Source organism: Myxocyprinus asiaticus, chromosome 14, assembly GCF_019703515.2.
Source record: "Myxocyprinus asiaticus isolate MX2 ecotype Aquarium Trade chromosome 14, UBuf_Myxa_2, whole genome shotgun sequence".
In the NCBI taxonomy this organism is placed as follows: domain Eukaryota; kingdom Metazoa; phylum Chordata; class Actinopteri; order Cypriniformes; family Catostomidae; genus Myxocyprinus; species Myxocyprinus asiaticus.
The window spans coordinates 24,326,041-24,351,576 of NC_059357.1; the positions used below are offsets into that span (position 1 = coordinate 24,326,041).

The 25,536-nt window shown below is 38.9% G+C and overlaps 1 protein-coding gene across 4 annotated transcripts in view; it reads right to left on the minus strand.

The window, feature by feature from the left end:
• Positions 1-1,400: 1,400 nt before the first annotated feature.
• The window catches only part of LOC127451319 (septin-9-like), a 148,488-nt gene continuing 124,352 nt past the window's right edge, over positions 1,401-25,536 (minus strand). For all 4 annotated transcript variants that reach the window (XM_051715906.1, XM_051715908.1, XM_051715907.1 and 1 more), the window contains 8 exons: positions 20,414-20,542; positions 20,013-20,094; positions 19,750-19,887; positions 9,869-9,986; positions 6,664-6,759; positions 6,480-6,576; positions 3,603-3,654; positions 1,401-3,221 (listed from right to left, as the gene is read on the minus strand). In XM_051715906.1, coding sequence (XP_051571866.1) covers positions 3,089-3,221; positions 3,603-3,654; positions 6,480-6,576; positions 6,664-6,759; positions 9,869-9,986; positions 19,750-19,887; positions 20,013-20,094; positions 20,414-20,542 — 845 coding nt within the window. In that variant the 3' untranslated portion in view covers positions 1,401-3,088. The remainder of the gene's footprint in view (positions 3,222-3,602; positions 3,655-6,479; positions 6,577-6,663; positions 6,760-9,868; positions 9,987-19,749; positions 19,888-20,012; positions 20,095-20,413; positions 20,543-25,536) is intronic.

The window sequence follows — 25,536 nt, forward strand, 5'->3', positions numbered from 1 at the left end:
TAAATTTAAAGTGTCATAGCAAAGGGTCTGAATACCTATGTCAATGTGATATTTCAGTTTTTTCTTTTTAATAAATGTTCAATTTAGCATTTTTTTTTTTTTTTTTTTTTTTTTTGCTGTCCTTATGGGGTATGGAGTGTAGATTGATGTGAAAAAAATACTATAAAACATTTTAGTATAAGGCTGTAACATAAAAAATTGGAAAAAATGAAGAGTTCTGAATACTTTCTGAATGCATTGTATGCGTGTACATGTACATATTATGCATGCTATTTGTGAATCAAGGTGGCGCTGATGTTTTAGTGATTGACTTTAATTTTTGACATTGCTATTTATGTAGAAATAACATGGAAATAAACTACAGCAAGTACAACATATGCACAGTATGATTTGACTATTGTCATTTGGATGTTCTGCCGAAATTATGTAAGTTGTGCATCTATTTAGACTAAATAAGTGCCTGAGAAAATACTTGTGCAGCTTACAGTATGTGTATCTTATGCATTATGTGTAGCTCAGTGTGTTTGACAGCCAGTTGTGTCTCATGAAATTTCAGTGTAAAAGTAATGAATCCTGTTCTAGATTTGTCCTGATCTGTTGCATTATCTCTTTGATATATGAAAAGTAAAACATCAAAATATATTTTATTCCATTATTTTCTAATTATCTTTAAAAAAAATTGAAAATTTGACAATATCTGTGCATTTTGTTGATCCATTTGTGATAGATATAAGTGCTGGGTCTCTAAAGACCTGAATATCTAAGTGAATAGTGTTTGGTGAAATTCTCATGCATTTAATGGTTGAAATGCCCCGCAACGCCCAGTACATGTTGAAAATAGCAATGGCAGAAAGGAAGTTAGGATTTAGGTTAACCTCTCTGCCGAACAATAGAAATAATTCAGTGAAGAGTGCTTTTTTTTATTTGACAATTAAGATATTAAAATTAATTCAAGGACTATGGTTCACAATCCAGTGGTCTTTGAAATCTATCTGAGGTAAAGAGTTTATAATCATTTCTGATCCAGACAAATTTTACTGAAAGTCAAATGAGTATATTGGATGCATTTACAGTGCAATACATTTGTTAATAAAATAATTAATGAATAATATATAGGTAAGCTTTTAAAAAGGAGGCATTTTCATACTCTTCATTTCTAGCAAATGTCAAATTAGTGTCAAAACTCTTTAATTGGCTTTAATAAAAGCACTTAATTTCATTTAACACCTTAATTTAACCTAATTAAAAACTTAATTTAACACCTACATGAAAAGTGTTGCACAGAAAAGAAATGTCATACAGTAGAGTGGAAAAAAGATTAACTCAAATAAACAAATCCTTCCCAGTACATACTAAGCAATTACAATATCTAGACACATTTGAGAGTCAATAACATAGTCTTTTATCATTTAAATCTTTATTTCTTTAAAATAACAGGATATCAAAGTTATTTGTGTTACTCTGAATATCAATACAAAAATTTAATCACTATGAATATACAGCACAGGACAAAAATATATTTTCCCAACAATGAGCATTTATAAAGGGTTTTGCAGACAACAACAAAGCCTGAGGACCTTGAATTTACCCACCGTTTATAGTGGCTCCTCGTCACACATGGCAGGCATATTTAAAAGTACAAGCACACATGTTGGCACTGCTTACAAGCTTTTTGGACTTTAGGCCTTTACCTCTGAGCCAAGAGAAACCAAGACATATAAAATGACCAAAGGGGCCTAGATGGTGTAAATTCCAACATATTCAGCATGAGTGGACGAGAATGAGGGGAGGTGAAAACAGTGTACCTGGTGTACACACAAATTAACAATGATTAATTCAAGATAGACAGATGGTATTGTTGAGTGTTCGAACTACAGGCCAGATCACATTCTGTAATAAATAAAATTGTTGGTAGCAACTGGTCAAGTTACATTAGAGAGTATCAGAGTGTGAACATGGAGACACAAAGGTGTAAATTATACTTACCATGATCTCATTTAATCTAATGTATTCTATTCAATTTGTAATCATTAAAATACAAATCCTTAGACTGTAATTTCCCTTATTGCTGTTTTCATAAGGCACCAGGGTTTCAATGAGTCAGTTGTCCTGTAATTGTTTGCACACATGTGAACACAAAAAAACAACAGCAAGACCAATGGCACATCAGGTTTCTCTGAAGTGGTGTTGGTATTTTAGCATTCATTTTATAGGCAAAAGGTACCAGATAACCTGTAGCCTCCAAACACAACTCCATCTGTACTAAAAAGGGACAGCTGGAACTAATGGAACATTGTTTATAATGCAGAATGGAAATTATGAGACCACATACAGGTACCACATGAGCTTGCTCAAAATTAAGCATAAATATTAAGAGAGCAGTTGACGAAGCACATAAAAAGAGTGTTTCTGTGAAAACTCCAGTAAAAATCCATGCTAAAAACAGATTAAACCAGCATAACATAGTTTGCTAGTCTTAGACTGGTTTGCTGGTTTCTAAGAGGGGATTTGGGCACTTGTAAGCTGGTCTGGCTGAGACACTAAACCAGCTGAAGACCATATCTTGGACAGGCTGGGAAAGCAGCTAGACCACCTTAAACCAGCTAAGACCATCAATACAGCTTAGGCTAGCTTAAGTTTTTTTTTTTGTTTTTTTTTTTTTTCAGCAGAGATGAAAAATAAAAAAAGGAGCAAACAGGCACAATCTTACATATAAAGAGCTTTTCCACAGCTTGACCAATCAGAACCTTCCTCCTAATTAACCCCTGCACACACACACACACACACACCTGAAGCATCAGCAGAGGGTGTCAAACACATGCAGTATATGGAGAAGCTCTTTAACAGCCAAAGGCAATGTTATTTGTGAGCTAGAGCTTTTTGCCCCTGGGTCTCGGGTGCAAAAGCAGAGGACTAAAAGGTTTTAAGGGCACTGTCCTGGAGTTTCTGGGAGGTAAAATCATTATGTGTTTCTCTTGATGAACCTCCTTTCAGTCCATGGCTAAATGAAGGGGGTGGAACAGAGTGTAAGGTGAATGCAGGTTTGGGGATTGGAGAGGAGGGAGGATCGGGGGTTTGGGTGTGGCCACTAGATTTCATGGGAGGCTGGGTGGTGCTCGCCGAGGCCGTTGGCCTGAGTGTTGTTCTCATTGAGCCGGCGGACACGGTACATCTCATAGTGGATGCTGCTGGTGATGTCTTTAATGTTTTGCATATGGGTTCTGTGGAACATGAGCCAATCACAGAGTTAGGATGGAAAAGTCTCATTTTAGACTTAACCCTAACTCTAGCTGTAACTCTAATCTTAACCCAAACCTAAATATGCAACTCTAACTTTAGGTTTAACCCTAACAATAAACCTATCTTTAACTTTAAGCCTAGTCCCAATTTTGGAGTTGCAGAACTATCCCTTTATTCCCAGCTCTATCTAATTAGACTTAACCCTAACTCTAGCTGTAAATCTAATAGACTTACAAACACATGGGTGACATGCAATGGCAAGCAGATATCCATCACATTTTAGACAAAAGTCTAAAATCATGTCTAAAATAAAAAATAAAAACCTGTAAAAATGAACACTGTTAAAGACTAAAACCACTCACCTTATGAGGAGGTCCCGCAGGTAAGCAAACTCACAGTGGGCAATATTCTCAACTAAAGACACCAAAACACAACCAACAGGGAGATACATTAGAGCCCAGGTTGTAAATACTGTAGAAGGCAAAGAGCTACATATGATCAGATATGTTGGGATGTTCTTCAGCTCTAGCCAGTTGGGGTTGTATCTTTCAAGGCAAAGAACACTTGGCCACTAGGTGGAGGTGTTGCAAGTAAACTCAGGGGGAGGGGAGTAGCGCTATAACAAAAACACCCCAGTCTTTAGTAATTCAGTTTCACCCGACAACATCCTAAGAAATAAGGTTGACAGCCTGACAAATTCTGTGACAAACATGCAGTTGCCTGGGTGAGAAAAATGTGTTTATGAATTATAGATTATGTTAAACTACATGAATGAGACAGAGAAAGCCACCTATTGCAGGAAATTAAAGGTTTTAAAAGAGAGACTTTTAGGAGTTGAGCTCCTCAAATAAATTACAGGGTAATTACAGGGTTATCTTACCCTGTCAACTCTCAAAACATGTCTCAAAAACGTTTTTATGGCTATGTGGAGCTGCGATGAGAAGCTCTTTACACGTCCGTGACAACATAAATGAAACATCTTTCTTGTGCTCACTGGTTACGACAACATTTTCCCACCTGACACACATGCAAATATTAGGTTGTCACTAACCCAGAATATTCCTTTAAAGGAATAGTTCACCCAAAAATGAAAATTTGCTGAAAGAGTTTCTTTCTTCATCAAAACATAATTTAAGACTTTTAGGATTTCATTTCAGGCCTCCTCCTCTAAACAATGCAAGTGAATGTCCTCCATTTTTTGGCGGTCCAAAATGCGTATTTAGGGTGCATCAAAATAATCTACACGACTCCAATCGACAAATAAAGTTCTTCTGAATGCAAATGATTGATTATTTTTAGAAACAAAACAATACTTATATATTTTTTAACTACAAATGTTTGCTTCTGTACATCTGTGACGTGCACTCATGAGAGGGATGACGTAAGCTCGTAAGGTCACGCGTCACGTGGAGGAGGAGTCAGGAAGGGCGTCAATGTTTACATTGTTTTATTATTTGGAAATTATTTTTTATTTTATTTTTTATTGTTTTGGACTGTTTTGGTTTGTGAACGGCACAGGTTTCTCTTGTAAACAATGACACGCTTCCTGACTCCATGTGATGCGTGACCTTACCAACGAGCTTACTCAACTATTTATAGAGCACATTTATAACAACAGGAGTTGACCCAAAGTGCTTTACAATAAACATTTCAATTACAACATAATATGCATAATATACCCTTATATAAAACTAATAAATACCAGAGCCTAAAATCTATATCCATAATTAAAATTAATTCAAAAGCTAATGAATAAAAATGTGTTTTTATAGCAGATTTAAAAAGGCTGAGCATCCGAGCTGTCCTGATATGAAGCGGAAACTTGTTCCAGAGTTTGGGGCCTACAGTAGCAAATGCACGAGCACCCTTCAATTTGTAATTTTATATACTTAGAGCAGAATTTTAAAATCTATCCTCCATTTTATGAGGAGCCAATGTAGGGATGCTAATACTGGTGTAATGTGGTCAAACTTTCTTGACCCTGTACGGAGCCTAGCGGCCGCATTCTGGACCAACAGTAAATGGGACAAAGCAGTTTGAGGCAGTCCGGTATACAATGAGTTGCAGTAATCTAACCTTGACTATATTAGCGAGTGAATCACAATTTCTAGGTCTGATTTAGAGAGAAAGTGTTTTACCTTTGCAATTGATCTCAGATGGAAAAAGCCGCTCTTAACAACAGCACTGATCTGTCTATTTAAAAGTAGTGATGAGTCCAAGATCACTCCAAGGCTCCTTGCATGATCTTGCACATTTAACGACAGTGGACCTAGCTGGTCAACCAGTCCAGGTAAAGAGCACTTGGAGGGGCTGAGAATCAGAACTTCAGTTTTGCTCTCATTTAACTGTAAAAAAAATTGTCTGCTAGCCAGCACTTAATATCAGCAAAGCAATTTAGGGCATTCTCTATTGATGATTTTTTTGTCCAAACATGCTGGAAAATAAAATTGAATGTCATCAGCATAGCAATGATAAGACATGCCATATCATCCCTCTCATGAGCGCACATCACAGAGATGGAAGCGAACATTAGTAGTTAAAAAGTATATAAGTATTGATTAGTTTCTGAAAACAAATCAATCGTTTGCGTTCAGAAGAACTTTATTTGTCGACTGCAGTCGTGTGGATTATTTTGATGCACCCTAAATATGCATTTTGGACTGTCAAAAAATGGAGGACATTCACTTGCATTGTTTAGAGGAGGAGGCCTGAAATGAAATCCTAAAAGTCTTAAATTCTGTTTTGATGAAGAAAGAAACTGAGATACATCTTGGATGGCCTGAGGGTGAGTAAATTATCAGCAAATTTTCATTTTTGCGTGAAAGAACAGCAGAGCCTTATACCATTAAAGGCATAGGGTATTTCAGAGAAACTCTGAAACTGAGTGTGACCATGTGAAATTAATTTACTGCTGGACTATATTCCTCAGACAAAATAAATGGTTTAGTCACAGAGACACTGAGGCCCATAGCTGCGGGCTCACTGATAAATGCATTTAGCAGTCACTCTGACGCACTCTTAATGTTTGTCTGTGTGGATCCTCATTCACAGAACATAAGAAATGCTTTAAGATGTTTGACTCATAGATGTGTGTTTGTGGTTAATGAGATTCCTCATGTGATTGAGACACACTGCTGTATGTGCACAGTGCTTTCTGCCCACATTTCACTAATTACTTTCGCTCTCTCTCATGGCAATGCACTACCTATAGAGTTTCAGGGACACATGTGTCTCAATACCTTCAATGGTTCCCCATTTTGTTTTCCTTCCCAAGAGTCTCCTTCCATTGACCTGGTACTCTTGGTCACTTCCTACTACAGCAAAAGGAATCATCTCCTAATGGAAAGAGAAAGAGAGTGATCATAACATGAGCTTGACCATGTTCTTTACCCTATTTTTATTTTTTAAGTAGTTCAAACTCACCCTTATTTTCTCATTGATCATTCTGTCTTCTGTGTCCTCATCAAACTCTTTCTGTGGATAGACATCTATGCCATTTGCTCGAAGCTCTTCCCTGATCTACACAAAAAGAAGACAGTTAAGCTCTGCAGGAAAAAAGCAGCTATGTACTATTGGCCACAGAAAATATCTGGACACTAAACCGTACTTACAATTTATGTCTTCACATTATTTAACACATTTTAAACCAAGTGCATTTAAAGATTACAACACTTTTCAAGCAAAACATTTATAATTATAAAACAGTTAACACAGTATTTGGACACTTTCTGGTTGTCAAACTTTGTAGAACATGTCCACAGTTAATGTGATGTACTGGACATGTGGTTACTCTGCTAGGACACTGGTAAACTTAAGGGCAACCAACTTCAACCCCCCCCCCCCCAGAAATCAGTTGGTTAAATGTAACTGCAAAATATGGTTTATAAAAGTGAGGTTAGTTCTGAGAGAAGCTCTAACATCACAAGTTTGCAGATGCTACTTGCTTTGGCATTTTTTTTCTAATCGAACGCAATTCATACATATTTAAGTGTGTGAATTATTTTTGGGGCAACTGTATATAATGAATAAACAACCAAAAGTAATGTAATGTTGAGAGACATTTCAGTTTAAAACCACTTCCCTAATCTCCACCTGGAGAGTCCATGTCAATAACACTGAAGATAAAATAACCATCATGTGTCAGAACTGTTCTCTCAATCTTGCACAGTCTCAGGGGAGTTTCTGAGAATACCATTCTTCTTTAATGCTGCATTACTGGAACTGATGTCACATAGTTCCACTGTTGCAACATCAGCAACTGAGCCTGCACTAACCTTGAACTTTTCATAAGGTCTAGACCCTGAAGGGCCCTGAAAGTAGAAGTAGCTTTGGCTTGTTGTCTTTCATTTGCTAGAGGAGAGACATGAGAAGTCTTGGACAGCACTTCTTAAATCTGTTAGGAGAGAGCTTAGAGAATTTTCCAAAACAGTGAGAGAGGTCTATGTATGTGTTCCAAGTGGTATGTCTTCTTGCTGTAAGAGGCATGCCAGCACAAGCACATGAAGCCATTGAGGTTGGCGAGCGCTTTTTACTGCTATGTGAAATGCAGCTAACAATCCCAGAACAGATGTTGCTTACCTACACTTTATCATACCATATGTCGTCTTCAGTCACACACCAGCTCTCTAAAACTACTTAAAAAAAACTAGTCCTGTGTGACTTGTAGACTGCCTGGCCAAAAAAAAAAAAAAAAAAGTTGCCGTTTGGATTTAAATAAACAGATACTTAAGAGCCTATGATTGGATCATTATTGCAGTGATTAATATGCTTCAGCTGGCAACAATTCTTTTACCCCTAACTGATGCAATGTGTAGCTTCTCATTTTTTAAACAACCATTTTGGAAGACGTATCCCATGTTTGTGGAAAAGATGTTACTGTGTTTCAGAAGGGGCAAATTATTGGCCTGCATCAAGCAAAGAAAAACTAAGCAAATTGCTAAATTCACTGGAATTGGGTTAAGAACTGTCCAATGCATTATTAAAACCTGGAAGGACAGTAGGTGGGAAAATGTGGTTGGAAAAAAATCTTGAATGATCATGATTGGAGATCACTAAAACGCTCGAAGTCACATCATAAAAAAATAAAAATAAAATAAAATATCGACAGTAGAACTCACGGCTATGTTTTATAGTGAAAGAGCATTTCCACTCACAATGCGACAAGAACTTACAGGATTGGGACTAAACAGCTGTGTGGCCACTAGAAAGCCACTTGTTAGTGAGGCAAATCTGAAAAAATTACGTCAATTTGCGAGAGAGCTTAAAGATTGGACTATGGAGCAATGGAAAAGGTCCAGATTAACCCCATTCCAAAGCGATGGGCACGTCAGGGTAAGAAAGGAAACTCATGAAGCGATGCACCCGTCATGCATAGTGTCCACTGTACAAGCCTCTGGAGGCAGTTTTATTATCTGAGGTTTCTTCAATTGGTCAGGTCTAGGCTCAGTAACATTGTGCAGCAATAAAATGAAGTCAGCTGTCTACCTTAACGTACTGAAAGTCTTTAGGATGTGCTGGAGAAGACTTCACAGAATGGTGTATCTCTCCAGTCATCAATACAAGATCTTAATGCAACTCTGGATGGAAATAAATGTTGTGACGTTGCTTAAACTTGTTGAAACAATGCCAAGACGAATGTGCTCTGTAATCAAAGCTTCAGGGGGTCCAACAAAATAGTAGAGTATGCGAATTATGGCCAGGCAGTGTATTTAAAAGGGATAGTTCACAATTCTGTTAAAATTTACTCACCCTCATGTTGTTCCAAATATTACTTTTTTATCCATGTAACATAAAAGCAGATGTTAGGCTAACACTCTAACATAATCTTTTGTTTAAATTTGAGGGTGAGTAAATGATAGCATTAAGAATAATCCCTGAAAAAAGCTAAGGAATTGTTAGAAATTTGAAGTCCTTATTTTTCTATGCATATAGTAAGTAATCCACCACAATGTCATGAATAAAACTGCATTAGTATATTCACAGGACAGAAGTGTTTCTGAAGAAGCTTTAAAGACACCATCTGTAATCTTGGAAAAGAAAAGAAAAATGGTTTGGTTTGCCAACTACATCTAGAACTACATGACAGCATGTAGCAGTTCTTCCACGCCTCAATGCATTGGTCCGTGTTATTCACAATATTCCACTGGGGCTCACTGCACAAAGATCCACATTGTACATTGTCTTTTCTTTAAAACAACTGATCCATATTTGAGCAGTTACCCATGTGTTTGTACAACATGCAAGATACAGAAATTTTGCAACAAATAAAATCCAACTAGCATCACAACATGGCAGCCGAACAAAATAACCATGTACTACTGTATAAACAGGCAATGTCTGAACAGAACGATTAAGCAATCAAATCACTCAAAAATAACAATTCTGTCATCATTTACTCACTGTCATATCAATCCAAACCTGCTAATTTTTTTTTTTTTTTTTTATATATCTTTGACTTTCAGTGAAAGACAAATAATTCCAAATGGGGTTGGAATGACTTGAGGGTGAGTAAATAATGTCAGAATCTTCATTTTGAGTTAACTATTACTTTAAGTAAGGTAACACAACTTTCATTCTGTAAAGAAGAGAGTAGAAACAAGCATTCATTTTTAGTCAAACTTTAGCGCACCTTCTTCTTGAAGAAATCCCTCTCCTCCAGAGTTAGGGTATCAGCTTTGGCAATGACAGGAACAATGTTCACCACCTTGCTGAGACGTCTCATAAACTCCACATCCAAAGGCCTAAGACTGGAGAAAGGAGATCCGGATGTAATGGATTTAAAATAAAGTAATACAAGACTACAGCTAAATCTACATGACTGTAAACACGACAATGATTTAACCACCACCAGAGTAACTTTTAAAAATATACAAGCTCAGAGATGTGACAATATCCTAAGCTCTGAAGATTGCTGGGGATATAAATTATCAAAGTACATCCATGCAATTCTTTTAAGGGGGGTGTAAAGAGACCTTTGATTTCATAGACATAAGAAAAGAAAAACAAGCGAAAAGGCACATAGATGTAGTGTATTAGATCAGAACATATCTCCTGCTAGTGTGACTGTGCAGCTGACCCAGTGTGCAGTCTCCACGGCCGATTGTTTGACTCTAATTAGCTGAGCTGTTCAAAGACCGTCTGCAGCTACAAAGCAGCACACACACACGCACACCATGGACATATGCAATGCTGGATGGACATGAAACAGTTATCCATTCATAGCAGGCCACAAAAACGACTGCGCCACACACTCCAGGGGTCCACTGAGTCCATACAGATACTGAGTGTGTGGTTGGCGTGTGTGTTTGGCGTGTGTGTTTAGGGCCCTTAGATCTTTTCCACAGAAATTTTGAGGCTTCAGGAGGAGAGGGAGGTATGGATGGGGATGTATGGTGGATGAAGGGAGAGACGGGGATGTATGGAGGAGTGGGGATGGATGGAAGGATGGATGGGAATGGTGACTAGATGGGTGGAGGGGAAGGATGGATGGGAATGGTGACTAGATGGATGGAGGGAAGGATGCATGAGAATGGTGACTGGATGGGTAGAGCGAAGGATGGGTAGATGGGAATAGTGACTGGATGGTTGGATGGAGGGAAGGATGGATGGAAATAGTCAAGTCAAAGTTTATTTATATAGCACATTTAAAAGAAACAGAAGTTGACCCAAAGTGCTGCACAATTTGAAAAAAACAAATATATAAACAAATACAAAATCTAATTGTACATAGTAAATAGTAAATGTAAATAGTGACTGGATGGAAATAGTGACTGGATGGATGGAGGGATGGATGGCCGGTTGGAGGGACATGGAAGGATGGAAATAGTGACTGGATGGATGGATGAATGGATGGAGGGAAAGGGATGAATTAATGAAAAGATGGATGGATGAAAATAGTGACTGGATGGAGGGATGGACAGGATGGATGGATGAAAATAGTGACTGGATGGAAGGATGAATGGATAGGTGGAAATAATGAATGGATGGATGGATGAATAGATGGAGGGATGGATGGATGAAGGGAGGGACGAAAAGTGACTGGATTTATGGATGGATGGGTGGATTGATGAAAATAGTGACTGGATGGATGAAAATAGTGACTGGATGATGGGAGGGATGAGGATTGATGGATGGATAGATGGAAATAGTGACTAGATGGATCGATGGATGTAATTAGTGACTGAATGGATGGCAGGAGGGATGGGGATGGATGGATGAAAGGATGGATGGGTGGATATAATTTTGAACACAACTGTTGTTTTAAAACATACACTAGTAAACATTATATCAGAAGTATAAGAACATTTGTCATGTCCATGGCCTCTGTTGGTTTGTTTCTTAATAGACAGTTTTATGAAATGCAAGATGGTTCCCAAACTTCAGGCCATGTACCACCTAGTAATCACATATACACCCTTATAATTTCAGCATTTTAAACACAAATCTACATCAAATTATGATTTGTAAATTAATTAGCAGATACATATCAATATTCATGTAGTTGTTAAACCCTCATCAGTCCTTTGACTGGCCTTTTTTGCCAATCACATACATCTATACTCTATTCAGGTGGTCTATTTTATCAGTTCAAATAGACCTCTCCTAATACTTACTCGGCAGCATCAGCTCTACTAATGCAGTCCTAGACCTCTGTCAGGATAGCTGTACACATGTTTGTGTGTGCATTGATTGTATATATTATTCTGAAAGCCACTAGAAATTACCATTCAGTCAACTAGAAATAATGCAGTCATGCTTTACAACAGCAGCCATAAAAACACAAGCATACACAATGATGCTTCATCACAGACAAACTCCAGAACAGACCACCCACTAAATTTGGACAATTAACTTTTGGATACAACAAGGAAGTAGGGATGGGCACGAGTACTCGGAAGTGACAGCAATGATCGATCAATAAAATGATGATCGAGTACGATCATGCGTGGCGTGACTTTTCACTTGATTCGAAATTTAGTGACAACTATACACAAATGTGTCAAAGAAGGGCCTTATTTTTAATTTTGAGATAATTTACCATGTTTGAACACCTGTCTCTGCAAGTGTTTGCTAACAAGTTTTATCATGTTATGTAGGAAATTTTACTCAATAATTCATATAATTGAATAAGAGTGAATGTTTCTCATCGACTCTGTAACTCTCCCTGGATGCCGACATGTTTGCTTGACATCACACCTCAATCTCGGCCAATAGCGCCAAGTTGGAAGCCCGACATAAAAAAAGTTCCCCAGAATGAAGTTGAAAATTCAGACTTTTATAGAGTTTAATAGAATCATGAATCATCACAGCAACACGCTCCAACACAGCGCACCATTACTTTGTCCATGGCAGAGACAGTGCTTAACACTCTGGAGAAGTGCACACACCCAGGCGAGTTCTTCCTTTCAAACAGCTAGATGGAGCGCAGCGGAATGGAACAGAACACAGGGTCTTCAAAACTATTTTCACCTTAGAGATGTTGCAAGCTATTTTTTATTTTTTTATCAGAATCAGAATGAGCTTTAATGCCAAGTGTACTCATGTACATAAGGAATTGTTTTGGTGATAGGAGAAACAAGTGCACACAGAACATTACAGTGAGACACAGAATATAAAACAAGGTAAGAGTATAAACAGACATACAAATAACAGGACATATAACAGAATGGCATATGTACATATGCAAGTGGTAATGTATGTGCAAGGTAGGGGTGTGTACAGTTATTGAATTAAATATGTAAATTCCCATATGTACATGAGATATGTATTTACATTATTGCACTATGAGGGAGTCCTGAGGCAGTTTAAATGTTCATGAGGAAAATGGTCTGTTCTTGTGCCTGGATGTCCTGGCACTTAGTTCAAAGAGGGAGTGGGCAGGGTGTGTGGGGTCCAGAGTGATTCTACTTACATGTTTCCTCACTCTGGAGACGTACAGGTCTTGAAGCATGGGCACCAATAATCCTCTCAGCAGTCCTGACTATCCGTTGTAGTTTCCTTCTGTCTGATTTGGTGGCTGAACCTAACCAGACAGTTATAGATGTACATAGCACAGACTCAATGACGGCCGAGTAGAGCTGTGTCAGCAGCTCCTGTAGCAGGTTGAACTTCAGCTGCCAAAGGAAGTACAACCTCTGCTGAGCCTTCTTCACAATGGAGTCCACTTCAGGTCCTGAGAGATGGTACAGCCCAGGAACTTGAATAACACCACTACTGCCACAGTGCTGTTCAGGATGGTGGTGGTGGGGGGGCGGGTGGGTATTTCTCCTGAAGTCCACTATCATCTCGCCTGTTTTGAGCGTGTTCAGTTCAAGGTTGTTGTGACTGCACCAGACAGCAAGCTGATCAACATCCCGTCTGACTCATCACCATTGTGGATGAGGCTGATGACCATGGTGTCATCTGCAAACTTCAGGAGCTTGTCAGTGGGGTCTTTTGCAGTGCAGTCAATTGTGTACAGGGAGAAGAGCAGTGGAGAGAGAACTCATCACTGAGGAGCACCAGTGCTAATAGTGAGGGTCCCAGATTTGAATTTCCCCAGTCTCGCTAGCTGCTGCCTATCTGTCAGAAAGCTGGTGATCCATTGACAGATTGGGGTGGGCATGGAAAGCTGGGTCAGCTTGGCTGAGAGAAGATCAGGCATGATGGTATTGAAGGCTGAACTGAAGTCCACAAATAGGATCCTTGCATAAGTCCCAGGTCTGTCTAGGTGTTGCTGGATATAATGCAGTCCCATATTGACAGATCTGTTTGCTCGGTAAGAAAACTGAAGGGGGTCCAGCAGGGGTCCAGTGATGTCCTTCAGGTAGGCCAAAACCAGTCTCTCAAACGACTTCATGACCACAGACGTGAGAGCGACAGGTCTGTAGTCATTAAGTCCTGTGATTTTGGTTTTTTTTGGGAACCGGATTGATGGTGGAGCATTTGAAGCAACAGGGAACTTCACACTGCTCCAGTGATCTACTGAATATCTGTGTGAAGATGGTCCAGATGGTCAGCGCAGACTTTCAGACAGGCAGGTGAAACACCGTCTGGGCCTGAAGCATTCCTAGTCTTTTGTTTTCCGAAAGACCCGGCACATATCCTCCTCACAGATCATAAGTGCAGACTGAGTAGCAGGAGGGGGGTTCCAGGAGGTGTTGGTGTGTGTGTGTGAAGTGAAGATCAGAGTGGGGGAGGGATGTGAGACTGGGCTTTTCAAACCTGCAGTAAAACACATTCAGTTCATCAGCCATTAGTTGACTCTCTATAGAGCGAGGGGGGGGGGGGTTGTCTTGTACTTGGTGATGCAGGAATGCAGGATTGTTGGCTGAAAACTGTTTTTTCAGCTTTTCAGAGTAGCTTCTTTTAGCCACTCTGATTTCCTTAGTAAGTGTGTTCCTGGCCTGGTTGTACAATGTTTTATCCTCACTTCTGTAAGCATCTTCTTTGGCATGACAAAGCTGTCCGAGTTTTACTGTAAACCATGGTTTATCATTATTGAATGATACAAATGTCCTTGTAGGGATGTTCAAATCCTCACAGAAACTGATATATGATGTCACAGTATCTGTGAGCTCGTCCAGGTCTGTGGCTGCAGCCTCAAAAACACTCCAATCACTGCAGTCAAAGCAGGCTTGTACTTCCAGCTCTGCTTTATTGGCCAATCACTTTACAGTCCTTACTACAGGCTTAGCTGATTTTAGTTTCTGTTTGTAGGTCAGGAGAATATGAACCAGAAAATGATCAGAGAGTCCTAAAGCTGCACATGGGACTGAGCGATATGCATCCTTTACAGTGGTGCAGCAGTGGTCCAATGTATTTATTTCTCTGGTGGGGCATGTGATGTGTTGTTTGTATTTTGGCAGTTCACGGGTGAGGTTAGCTTTATAACACTGTTTGGAATAATGTACAGATTTGGCTGTTTCGGAAGGAAATTGGTATTTTAATTTGCCAAAGTGGCATTCAACTTATCACAAAGAATAATCAGGACATTACTGATGTAAAAAACAGCACCATCACTATTTGATAATTCATTTTTGATCTAATTTGGTACTAGAAAATCACTTGCCATTATATCAAACACAGTTGAAAGCTATTTGGTTCGTTAAATGAAGCTTATCACTTTAACTTTCACCCACTGTTGCACTTGTGTATATGGTTGAGTGAAAGTGATTTGATTTGAACAAATGTCTTTTTTATTTTTTTTTTTGTTTTTTTTGTTTTTTTTGAGTTGCCACAGTATGCAATAGACTGGCATATCTTAAAGGTCAATATTAGGTAAAAAAGAAACAGCTTTCTCTAGAAACTCAGTCAATCATTGTTTTGAGGAATGAAGGTTATACAATGCTTGAAATTGCCAAAAAAATTAAGATTTAATACAAAGGTGTACACTAAAGTCTACAAAGACAAAGGACAACTGGTTCTAACAAGGACAGAAAGAGATGTGGAAGGCCAGATGCACAACTTAAGAGGATATGTACATCAGAGTCTCTAGTTTGAGAAATAGTAGCCTCGCATGTCCTCAGCTGACAGCTTCATTGAATTCTACCTGCTCAACACCAGTTTCATGTACAACAGTAAAGAGAAGACTCAGGGGTGCAGGCCTTATGGGAAGAATTGCAAAGAAAAATCGACTTTTGAAACGGTTCTAAGAAAAGGTTAGATTGGGGAAAGAAACACAGACATTGGACAACAGATAATTGGAAAAGAGTGTAACCCCATTGAGCTTTTGTGGGATCAGCTAGACTGTAAGGTGCGTGAGAAGTGCCCGACAAGACAGCCACATCTATGGCAAGTGCAACAGGAAGCGTGGGGTGAAATGTCACCTGAGTATCTGGACAAACTGACAGCTAGAATGCCAAGGATCTGCAAAGCTGTCACTGCTGCACGTGGAGGATTTTTTGATGTGAACTCTTTGAAGTAGTTTAAGAAGTTCTGAACATTTTTTTCAAATTGTAATAGTAATTTTTCACGTTATTAATGTCCTGACTATACATTGTGATCAGTTGAATGCCACTTTGGTAAAAGTACCAAATTCTTTCCATAAGAGCAAAATCTGTATATTATTCCAGACTTTTGGCCGCCAGTGTAAAATCTCCCAGAATAATCATACGAGAGTCCGGGTGTTGTTACTCCGTGTCTGTGATGTGATCAGCCATCTGTTGCAACGCTGCGTTCACACATGCTTGTGGTGGGATATAAACACTCACCAGAATAAACGAGGAAAACTCCCGCAGCGAGTAGAAAGGCTTGCAGTTGATGAAGAGCGCCTCTAAATTAGGACAGCACATCATCTTCAACACAGTTACATCTGTACACTAACTTTCGTTGATGTAAAAGCATGTTCCACCGCCTCTCGTTTTCCCCAATAACTCCGCGATGCGATCCGCTCTGAACAGCTGAAAGCCCAGCAGATGTAATTCACTGTCTGGGATGGCTTCACTCAGCCAGGTTTCCGTGAAACACAGAGCAGTGGAGTTAGAAAAGTCCTTATTTGTTTAAGTGAGCAGAAGCAGTTCGTCCGTTTTGTTGGTGAGGGAGCGGACATTCACCAGGTGAATACTCGGCAGCAGAATCCTAAAGCTGTGACGAAGCTGCACAAGCGTGCCGGCTCGCTTCCCTCACGTGCATCTTTTGGATCACTTGTAGAGCACCACTGCACCTCCAAACAAGATTTCTAATAAAACGTCCAAATATTCAAACACCGGCAAATAATTATCAGGTATGCTCTGCCGAATATTCAGCAGTTCATCCCTGGTGAAACTGATTGGGAAAGAGTGACAAAAAACATGACAAACAAACAAAAGTAACAAAAATGCTCAAGAGCTCCACACCGAAGCAGCCATCTGCAGCGCCATCTTGAATATGGAATGGTATGCAGAAAATGTTCCTACTCCCTGAAAGATATTACAGAAATAAGTGTCCTGAGATATCTCACCAGTCTCTGTGACAGCACTAGACTGTGTAAACAGCAAACCAAAATGTGTCCGTGGGCTGCATTCTTTGACTCTTTGGCCTGTGTTGTAGTTGAAGCGGATCATTGAGGCTTAATGCCATATTCAGATTCATTATTGCTGCCAGCTGATGGCGCTATTTTGCTACTTTGTGTTTGACAACCACTGGAACACGGATAAATGCTGCTCTTCTGTTTGGTGTGGGTCTCAACAATATCTTTGATGTGTGTGGTTTTTGAAAGAGTACATCAAATATTTTAAAATCCCAATGGATAATTCTCCCAGCCTGAGGTCCAGCAGTAATTTGTTACACAGGGCATTGTAAAAATCAGGCGTGTGGTACCCTTTACTGAACACCAATTTTACAAGCAAGTCAGGTTTTAAAGGTAACTGTAAACTGAAATTTGCCCAGCCTCCCCTCATTTCTGATAAAAGTGATGAGAACTGATGCAAGCAGCATAGCAGTTACGGATTTCATGGACATTTTCTTCAGAAATAACTGAAGATAACTGAAGAACATCACATTATTATACAGGAGGAACTGTACTGCCCTCTGGAGGACACTGACATTCCCCACAGTTGTTTTCCAACTATTCTTCCCTTTAAATAATAAAAAAGAATGAGCAGGCCACATAAAAATGAGCTTAAGTTATTTAGTAGCACCAAATTTGAGCATCAATGTACACTACAATCCTCTAACCCTAAACAGATCTGTATTTAACACACAGACACTACGTTATACTTTTCTAATGCTAAAATAAAAAAGAATGACCTTTAAAAGATGTTATTGCAAGTGTATACATAGACAAGTTCCATTTCTAAAATCTAAACATAAGGAGTAAGCATCACACAGCCTTTAGGGTTGATCTGTACAGAGTATCCAAACATTTCTCTGCAATTAGCCAATGCAAATCCTCTCTGGTTCTGAGTGCATGGTGTTTAGTAGGACTGGGTGATATGCATGAAATATTTTCACAATATGTTTTCAAAACAACATCACGTTATCAGATTATATTGTCAACCCCCTGCTGAGCCCGTTGTGTAAGCGTATTACCTACCTGGGACAATAGGTTTAAAAACATTTTAACCAACATAAAAGCATTACAAATATGGTTAAAACCTGCACCAAGCAGAACTGCCGACACATTCTTCGCTTTTCCCTGAAGTCTCGCAATCCAAAAGTTCTTTTGTGTGTCTGTGACAAACAGTCAGATCAGGTTTTCAGTTGGGCATGTAGTTATTCCATTTCACAATGCTTGGAGAAGGTGAATATGTTTGTTTTCCTTTCTAGAAACCTTTGTTAGATAATGTTGCAAAAAAAGGTGACATTTTTGGCTCTAATTTCTATTTATAAGATGTCCCTGAATAGCGGTTTTATTCAACTATTGTTTGTGAGTTGGCCTTCAAGGATGGGCCATGGAAATTCATTTAATGAAACATTGAAAACTTAAACCAAAGATACTGTATTTCTAAATTCCACTCAACATGACCCACAATTTCCACTTTCATAAAATGACTACAACAGTCTGTTTACTTCACTTAGTCTGTGCTTAAACAAATAGAAAACACCAGTTTTCCTATTAGGTGTAAGCCTTATAAATTCCCTTGTGTTCCCCAGATAATGCTGCCTAATAATTTCCAACGTGTTCTTATCAAATTTGTGTTTGCATTGAGGTTCGTTAATGCAGTAAATGCTGCCTTAACAAAATGAAACAGAACTCAATTTTAGGTTCAAGGTGAACGTGTTTTTGTATTATTTTAAGATATAATCACTTTCAACTTTGTTTTTATAACTGCTTTCCCAAAGCAAATCGTATGGTTCTTTAATGGGGCCTATACACACGCCATAATTGTATTTCAGAAGAAAACTTTTGTTTAATTCCATGCCTGCAAATTTAAAACTTTTCTTTATGGAGTAGAGTATGAATAAAAGTTGATGTCACAAATGTGTTTTAAATAACTTTTTAATAAAAGTTTTTCATAAAGGCTGATGTTCCATTACTCTATTTTTTCTTTAATGACATTTGATATTAATTTATTTTTAATGTCTGTATGTCCTTAATTATATATATATATATATATATATATATATATATATATATATATATATATATATATATATATATATATATATATGCTGTTTTTATCTAGTTGCCATGTCATAGTTTATTTGTTTCAGTTCAACAAGAGTATAGAACGCAGGTTATAACTGCTATGGAAAATGTTTCTAGCTATTCAAAGAACATGTTGGAAGTGAAAATGGACACACAACCAACCTCTTTAATCTGTTATGTATTTAACAATTAAATCATTTAAACAGTATCTAAAAACATAAGTGCATGGTAACATTTGGGCTACAATTTAATATACTTAGCAACTTCCCAGCTCCATGGTTTGTCATTTCCCAATATATTTGTTTATCGGTTGTCTATGACTGTCGTGAATTGACATTGCCCATCCCTAGTGTGTATGTAAATGGAGATATGCTACAAAGTTTCACATGTGTATGCAAATAACTAAAGAAACATGCACAATAAACCCCTGAAAACTCTATGCATTAAGTGTGTTCACTAACCAGTGTCCTGTGGGTGGGATAAAGTATATGCAGCAGTGCACGCGTGAGTCTGGAATCCTCTTCTTCCTGTCAATATTGATCTCTTCCTGCAAGTATTGCTCATACTGGTCATTGATGAACTTCATTATAGGCTGCCAACTGATGGAAACAGAGCAGGAAAGTGAGTATAAAATTAGAAATTGAGAAATGAGCAACCAGTAAACAAAACCCACAATGAATATGGAAAAGTCCTGAGGGTAACAAACAGATGTGTTACTAATTACCAGTTCTCGTTGTTGATCTGGTCCCCAAATCCTGGTGTGTCTATGACTGTCAGCTTCATTCGAACTCCTTTCTCCTCGATGTCTGTGTATAAGAGGGTAGATGGTATTAATTCAAGCAATTAGAGCGTTATTGAATTTTAGTGGAGATAAGAGACATTTAATTCACTGAGAAACTCTAGCATTACAATGGGTAAAAAGCTGTGTATGTAATGTATGAATGGCACAGTACAGCAGGGGTTGGCAACCTATGCCAGGTGTGCCATCATTGGCACGTGAAGATGTAATCGTCGAAGGCACTGTGATAAACAAGAAAAATTAAAAATGGCACTTCATGTCAAAGGTTGCTGGCCCTGCAGTACAGGACAGTCATGTAGAAAATGGGTCCTGCTGTGCAGCTTTACCATGACTAATGGACTTGATCTCGATGGTTTTGGGGATCTTTTCCTCAGCAGTACCCAGGACAGATTTGCGGCTCACCTTTGACTTGAAGAGCGTGTTCATCAATGTGGACTTTCCCAATCCACTCTGTCCTGTACACACAATACACATTAGAATTATAAACAACTTAGAGCGAAAGAGAGTGCAATCAACCACAAACACAGAATGGATAGAGCTCTGGTACCTGCTGTACACAAACAGATACAAGCATATACACTTGCAATATCAAAAAACTCTAAACACTTGATACAATACTAGGAACTGCTGTGTGCGTGTGTGTGGCAAATTAATCTCAAGTTAACACTTAAAGGTATATGAATGAATGTGAATGAATGTTGCATTTATATAGTGCTTTTTCGGACACTACACCCAAAGCGCTTTACACATTGAACAGGGGACTCTTCTCAACCTCGACCAGTGTGCAGCATCCACCTGGATGATGCGACGGCAGCCATAGTGCGCCAGTACGCTCACCACACACTAGCTACTGGTGGAGAGGAGAGAGTAAAGTTATAGAGCCAATTTATAGATGGGGATTATTAGGAGGCCATGATTGAATTTTGGCCAGGACACCGGGGTTACACCCCTACTCTTTTACGAGAAGTGCCTTGGGATTTTTAATGACCACAGGACCTTGGTTTAACATCTCATCCAAAGGACGGGATATGAACAACACAGTTAGGGCAGGGAGGTATGACTGTTTATGCCATGCATCAGTAGAAATGTGTCAAATGACAGAGATTCTGCTGTATCATTTAGACTGTTGTACTGTATACGCAATTTAAAAAGCAAAAAACTAATCGCCTATTCTGAATACTGTCCCAGATTGGCACTTCCTGTTTAGACAGCTTTAATGATTATAACGGAAGTGATTCATTGTGAAATTGTGAAAAAAGTTTTGCCAGACTTATTGATTTATGAATAATCTTATCTTTTGGCTTGTGTCTCTTAAGTTAAAAAGGAGCTAAAGACTACATGATTATGTAATATCTAAAATATTTTATTGTTGAATTTCAATTAAAAATTACTATATTTTAATATATAACCTTATTGTGATATAAATTTACTCATATTGCACATGGTCATACAGACCACCCCTACAATCGGCAGATAAGCAGTTTTCCATAAGGGGGTCAATATAGGACTTATTCATCTGCAGTTCACAAGTGATCCTTCTTTGCTGGTTGTCCTGTGGCTTGACTGAAGCTAGCATTCCTCTGGTTCTCTCTAACCGCAGCTCGTTAAGTTGTGGTTCTTTTTAACCTTCGCTAACTGACATGCGCTAGCCATGGGCTTGTCACGCTGTAGTAATGAGGGGCCTGTTCCTTTCTGCACAGGGGCAGGGCTGCTAATTCTCTCTCTCTCAACACCTTGTCATCTAAATCCAGCTCTCTCTGATAAATAGTTCCTGGGACACAAGTAAATGGGGCCATGAAGACTTCATATAGTGGGACCCATAGGACAAAATGAGTAACCCTCAAAAGAAACAATGATAGTGGCATCACGTATCCCCTTATGTGACTGAGATATTGGTCCATGTACCTCAACAGCATCCAAGGAAAAGAGGAGCATAGACCAAAGGAAACAAATTAACAGCAGTGTTAAAGCCCTTCAGATGAGTGGCAAATCATTTTCAACTAATGGATAACCAAATCTAGATTCCATGAATATGAAATGTGAGGAACTAACACAATTTCTACTTCGGATGGGTGTTATGCGAAACAACACAACAAAACTAGATAGATCTCATTATATGCAGTCTTCATTGGAAGCACCCGTTGCACCATCAGTTGACAGACATCCGGTTTCAATTTCTGAAACCCAATGGAAAACCCATGGAAAGTCAATTTTCATACCAATGGACTTCACATGAAAATAAAATAGGATTTTATTTTTATTTTATGGTTACGTGGAACAGGAATGGGAGGTGTGCAGTGTGACGCTGAGGGTTGGCTCTCTCTGCTCTGACTGGGTTATGTCAACAGCAGGTTTGGCCATCCTGACCAAAGAAGCCACATGTGAGAGACCAGCTGCAGCCTTGCGCAAGAACACAAGGTTCATTCTGCGGTCTTCAACTGAGCTCACAATTAATTCCTCTTAAACACCACATCAAATATTTTAAGATTTTAATACAAGAACTGTGTCCATGAATCCTCTAGCAAGCTAAAGCTGAATAATAAAACAAAATAAAAAAAAACACTATAGTTTCCAAAATGACAAACAATTCCAAATGAGATTGTATTGCCTGAAACTAAACGTGCTTTAAAGGGATTGTTCACCCAAAAATGAAAATTCTCACATTATTTACTAACCATCATGCCATCCCAGATGTGTATGACTTTCTTTCTTCAGCTAAACACAAATGAAGATTTTTAGAAGAATATCTCAGCTCTGTTGGTCCTCACAATGTAAGTGAATGTGTACAAAACCTTTGAAGGCCCAAAAAGCAGATAAAGGCACCATTAAAAGTAATCCATATCTTCAGAAATGATACAATAAATGTGGGTGGAATACAAATCAATATTTAAATCCTTTTTATTATAAATTCCCACTATCACATTCTTCTTTTGTTTTTGGCAATTCACATTCTTCATGCATATCGCCACCACCTGAGCAGGGAGGAGAATTTATAGTAAAGCTTCAAAACTTTTAGTACCAATTTACTTGCATTGTATGGACCTACAGAACTGAGATATTCTTCTAAAACTCTTCGTTTGTGTTCAGCAGAAGAAAAAAATTCATACACATCTGGGATGGCATGAGGATGAGTAAATGGTGAGAGAATTATCATTTTTGGAAGAACTATCCATTTAAGTTTAAGCACCGCCATTAACACAGTGGTTATCAGCTGAAGCTTTAAACACTTTGCCCTGTCTTCTGTGCCACATTATTAAATACAGGCTATTCTTATTTCTTCACTCTGCTCTCCAATTCCACCCAAGGTAAATGCAACCCATTTAATGAGCAAAGCTTAAACTACTTTAGCAACTTCATTACTTTCACTTCTAAAATTTGATTTGATGAGCCACATTCAGAGCAGCTGGGACTGTAAATAGCCGATATACACACCTGTATATCACCAGGTATGTGACTGTTGACAAAATATATATTTATTTTGCATTTGTTAAGAGGAAATAAGTAAATAAATAAAAATCCTACAGACTTACATTAATGTCCTGAGGCCAGAATATTATACAGACTTGGGGTAGGCTCTTTTGGCTTGGACCAGTAAGCAACCACCCAGAACACCCTTGCAAACAGCAGCACCCTAGTGTTGGGGCTTCTTTCAGGAGCGGGTTTGGTTATTAGCAATAATTAATAATTATCAAAGATAATTATTAAAATCAATAGAACATTGATTAGAATCAACATTAGCTTATTAATCCTTCAAATCAACAATCAAAAATAACTATCAATTATCAAAATCAATAGAATATTAATAAGAATTAATATTGCCGGGGCACCACCCTGGAATCAGGGACTAATAACCAGACAGTATAGCAGTCTCAATACAGGATTGTTCTCTTAGGAAAGTCGCTGTCTGGAGAACATCAACATTCAAAAAGGGAACAATGAAGGCTTGAATCCGAGCACTGACATCCCCTGCCAGCCCTTGGCTCAGGTGCATGCAGAACAATACCAAAACACTTCACTTATCAATTAATAATCAATACAATGCAGTCGATAAACTTCCAACTACAAACTAAACAGTAACATGATTAGATATGGTAACAAATAAGCCTATAATACATGAGAGGAGGGTAGAGGTGTGTGTGTGTGTGAATGGGTGTGTGTGTGCCCCGTGCGGTTAATACGAGAGAGAAACAGGGTGACAGCACCAAAGCCAGTTTAGCGATTGTGAGAGAGATGGCAACCGTTAGTTTTATCACTCAGAGACGTGGTGAACGGCTCGTAATCTGTCCGCCGTGGTCATTGGTTCTTTAATGGATAAACTCAGTGTGCCAGTCTCACCTGTGATGGCAGAAATGCACAAACAGCCCAACGTGGTTGGACAACAACACAGCAAATCTCATTCGTGGTAACCGTAAGTTACCGTAATACCTTGAGTATTATTAGCAACAATGAGCGGACTCGGCGGTCCGTAAACTGTACAAGCAATAACCTTGATACACAAGAATAACACACTATAATAATCTATCTCTGCCCAAACGTAAACCTCTTACTGAGTCACGTGAGGACATGGGTAGAATGCGTGTTCGTCCGTCGTTTGACTCTGACTCGGTTCCTCGAAGCTCGGGTCGCTCTGTCGGCAGGCGGCACGGCGGCTGATTCTCGGTGGGTTAGCGGAGAAATCAGCAAAGTCGATTCGGTTGAAGAAGGAAGAGAATTCTTCTTCACTCCTGCAGGCAAAAGGGTGAGACACTGATTGCTCAGCAGTCTCCTTCGGATCCGTTAGCGTGCTCGGTGGAACACGGAGAATCTCAGCTCATCCAGCGAGATGGAGATTGTATGGCCAAAGTTCAGGTACATACGTTACTTCCTTGGCCAGCGAGGCTAAACCTGGGAGCAGCAGGGCTGCAACTAGACGTGGAGAATACTGTCGCTAGAAGCAAGCTTAGGAGGAATCTCCGGAGTTTTATACTCTTGATGACATCATGGTTGAGGGATGCGTTCTGTTGTGTGTTTCATCCAATAGGAGTTGAGAGTTCGATCCTTCAGAATTTCACACCTAGGTGTAAAGTGAGCAAGGCTTGATGGGATCTGCAGGCTGTTTGGAATCCCTTTGCTTGATTTTGGCACCGTTTTTGTGTTATCAGGCTTTGAGCGTTCCTACAGGCCTCAGTCAGGCTTTACGACTGTGTGTAGGCCTGCCTTTGTCTCCTATCTGAGTACATGCGGTCCGACACTAGCAACCTCCTAGAATACCCTAGTAACTACATAGCAACACTCTCAGACCAAATAGCAAAGTCCTGGTGACCACCAATAGCACCCTTGCATCGTGGCAGGGATTTATTTTTTTTTTTTTATTTTTTTACAGACAAGCACCATTCACATTAGTAAGAAACAATTTAGAAATGTAGGTATATATATATATATATATATATATATATATATATATATATAT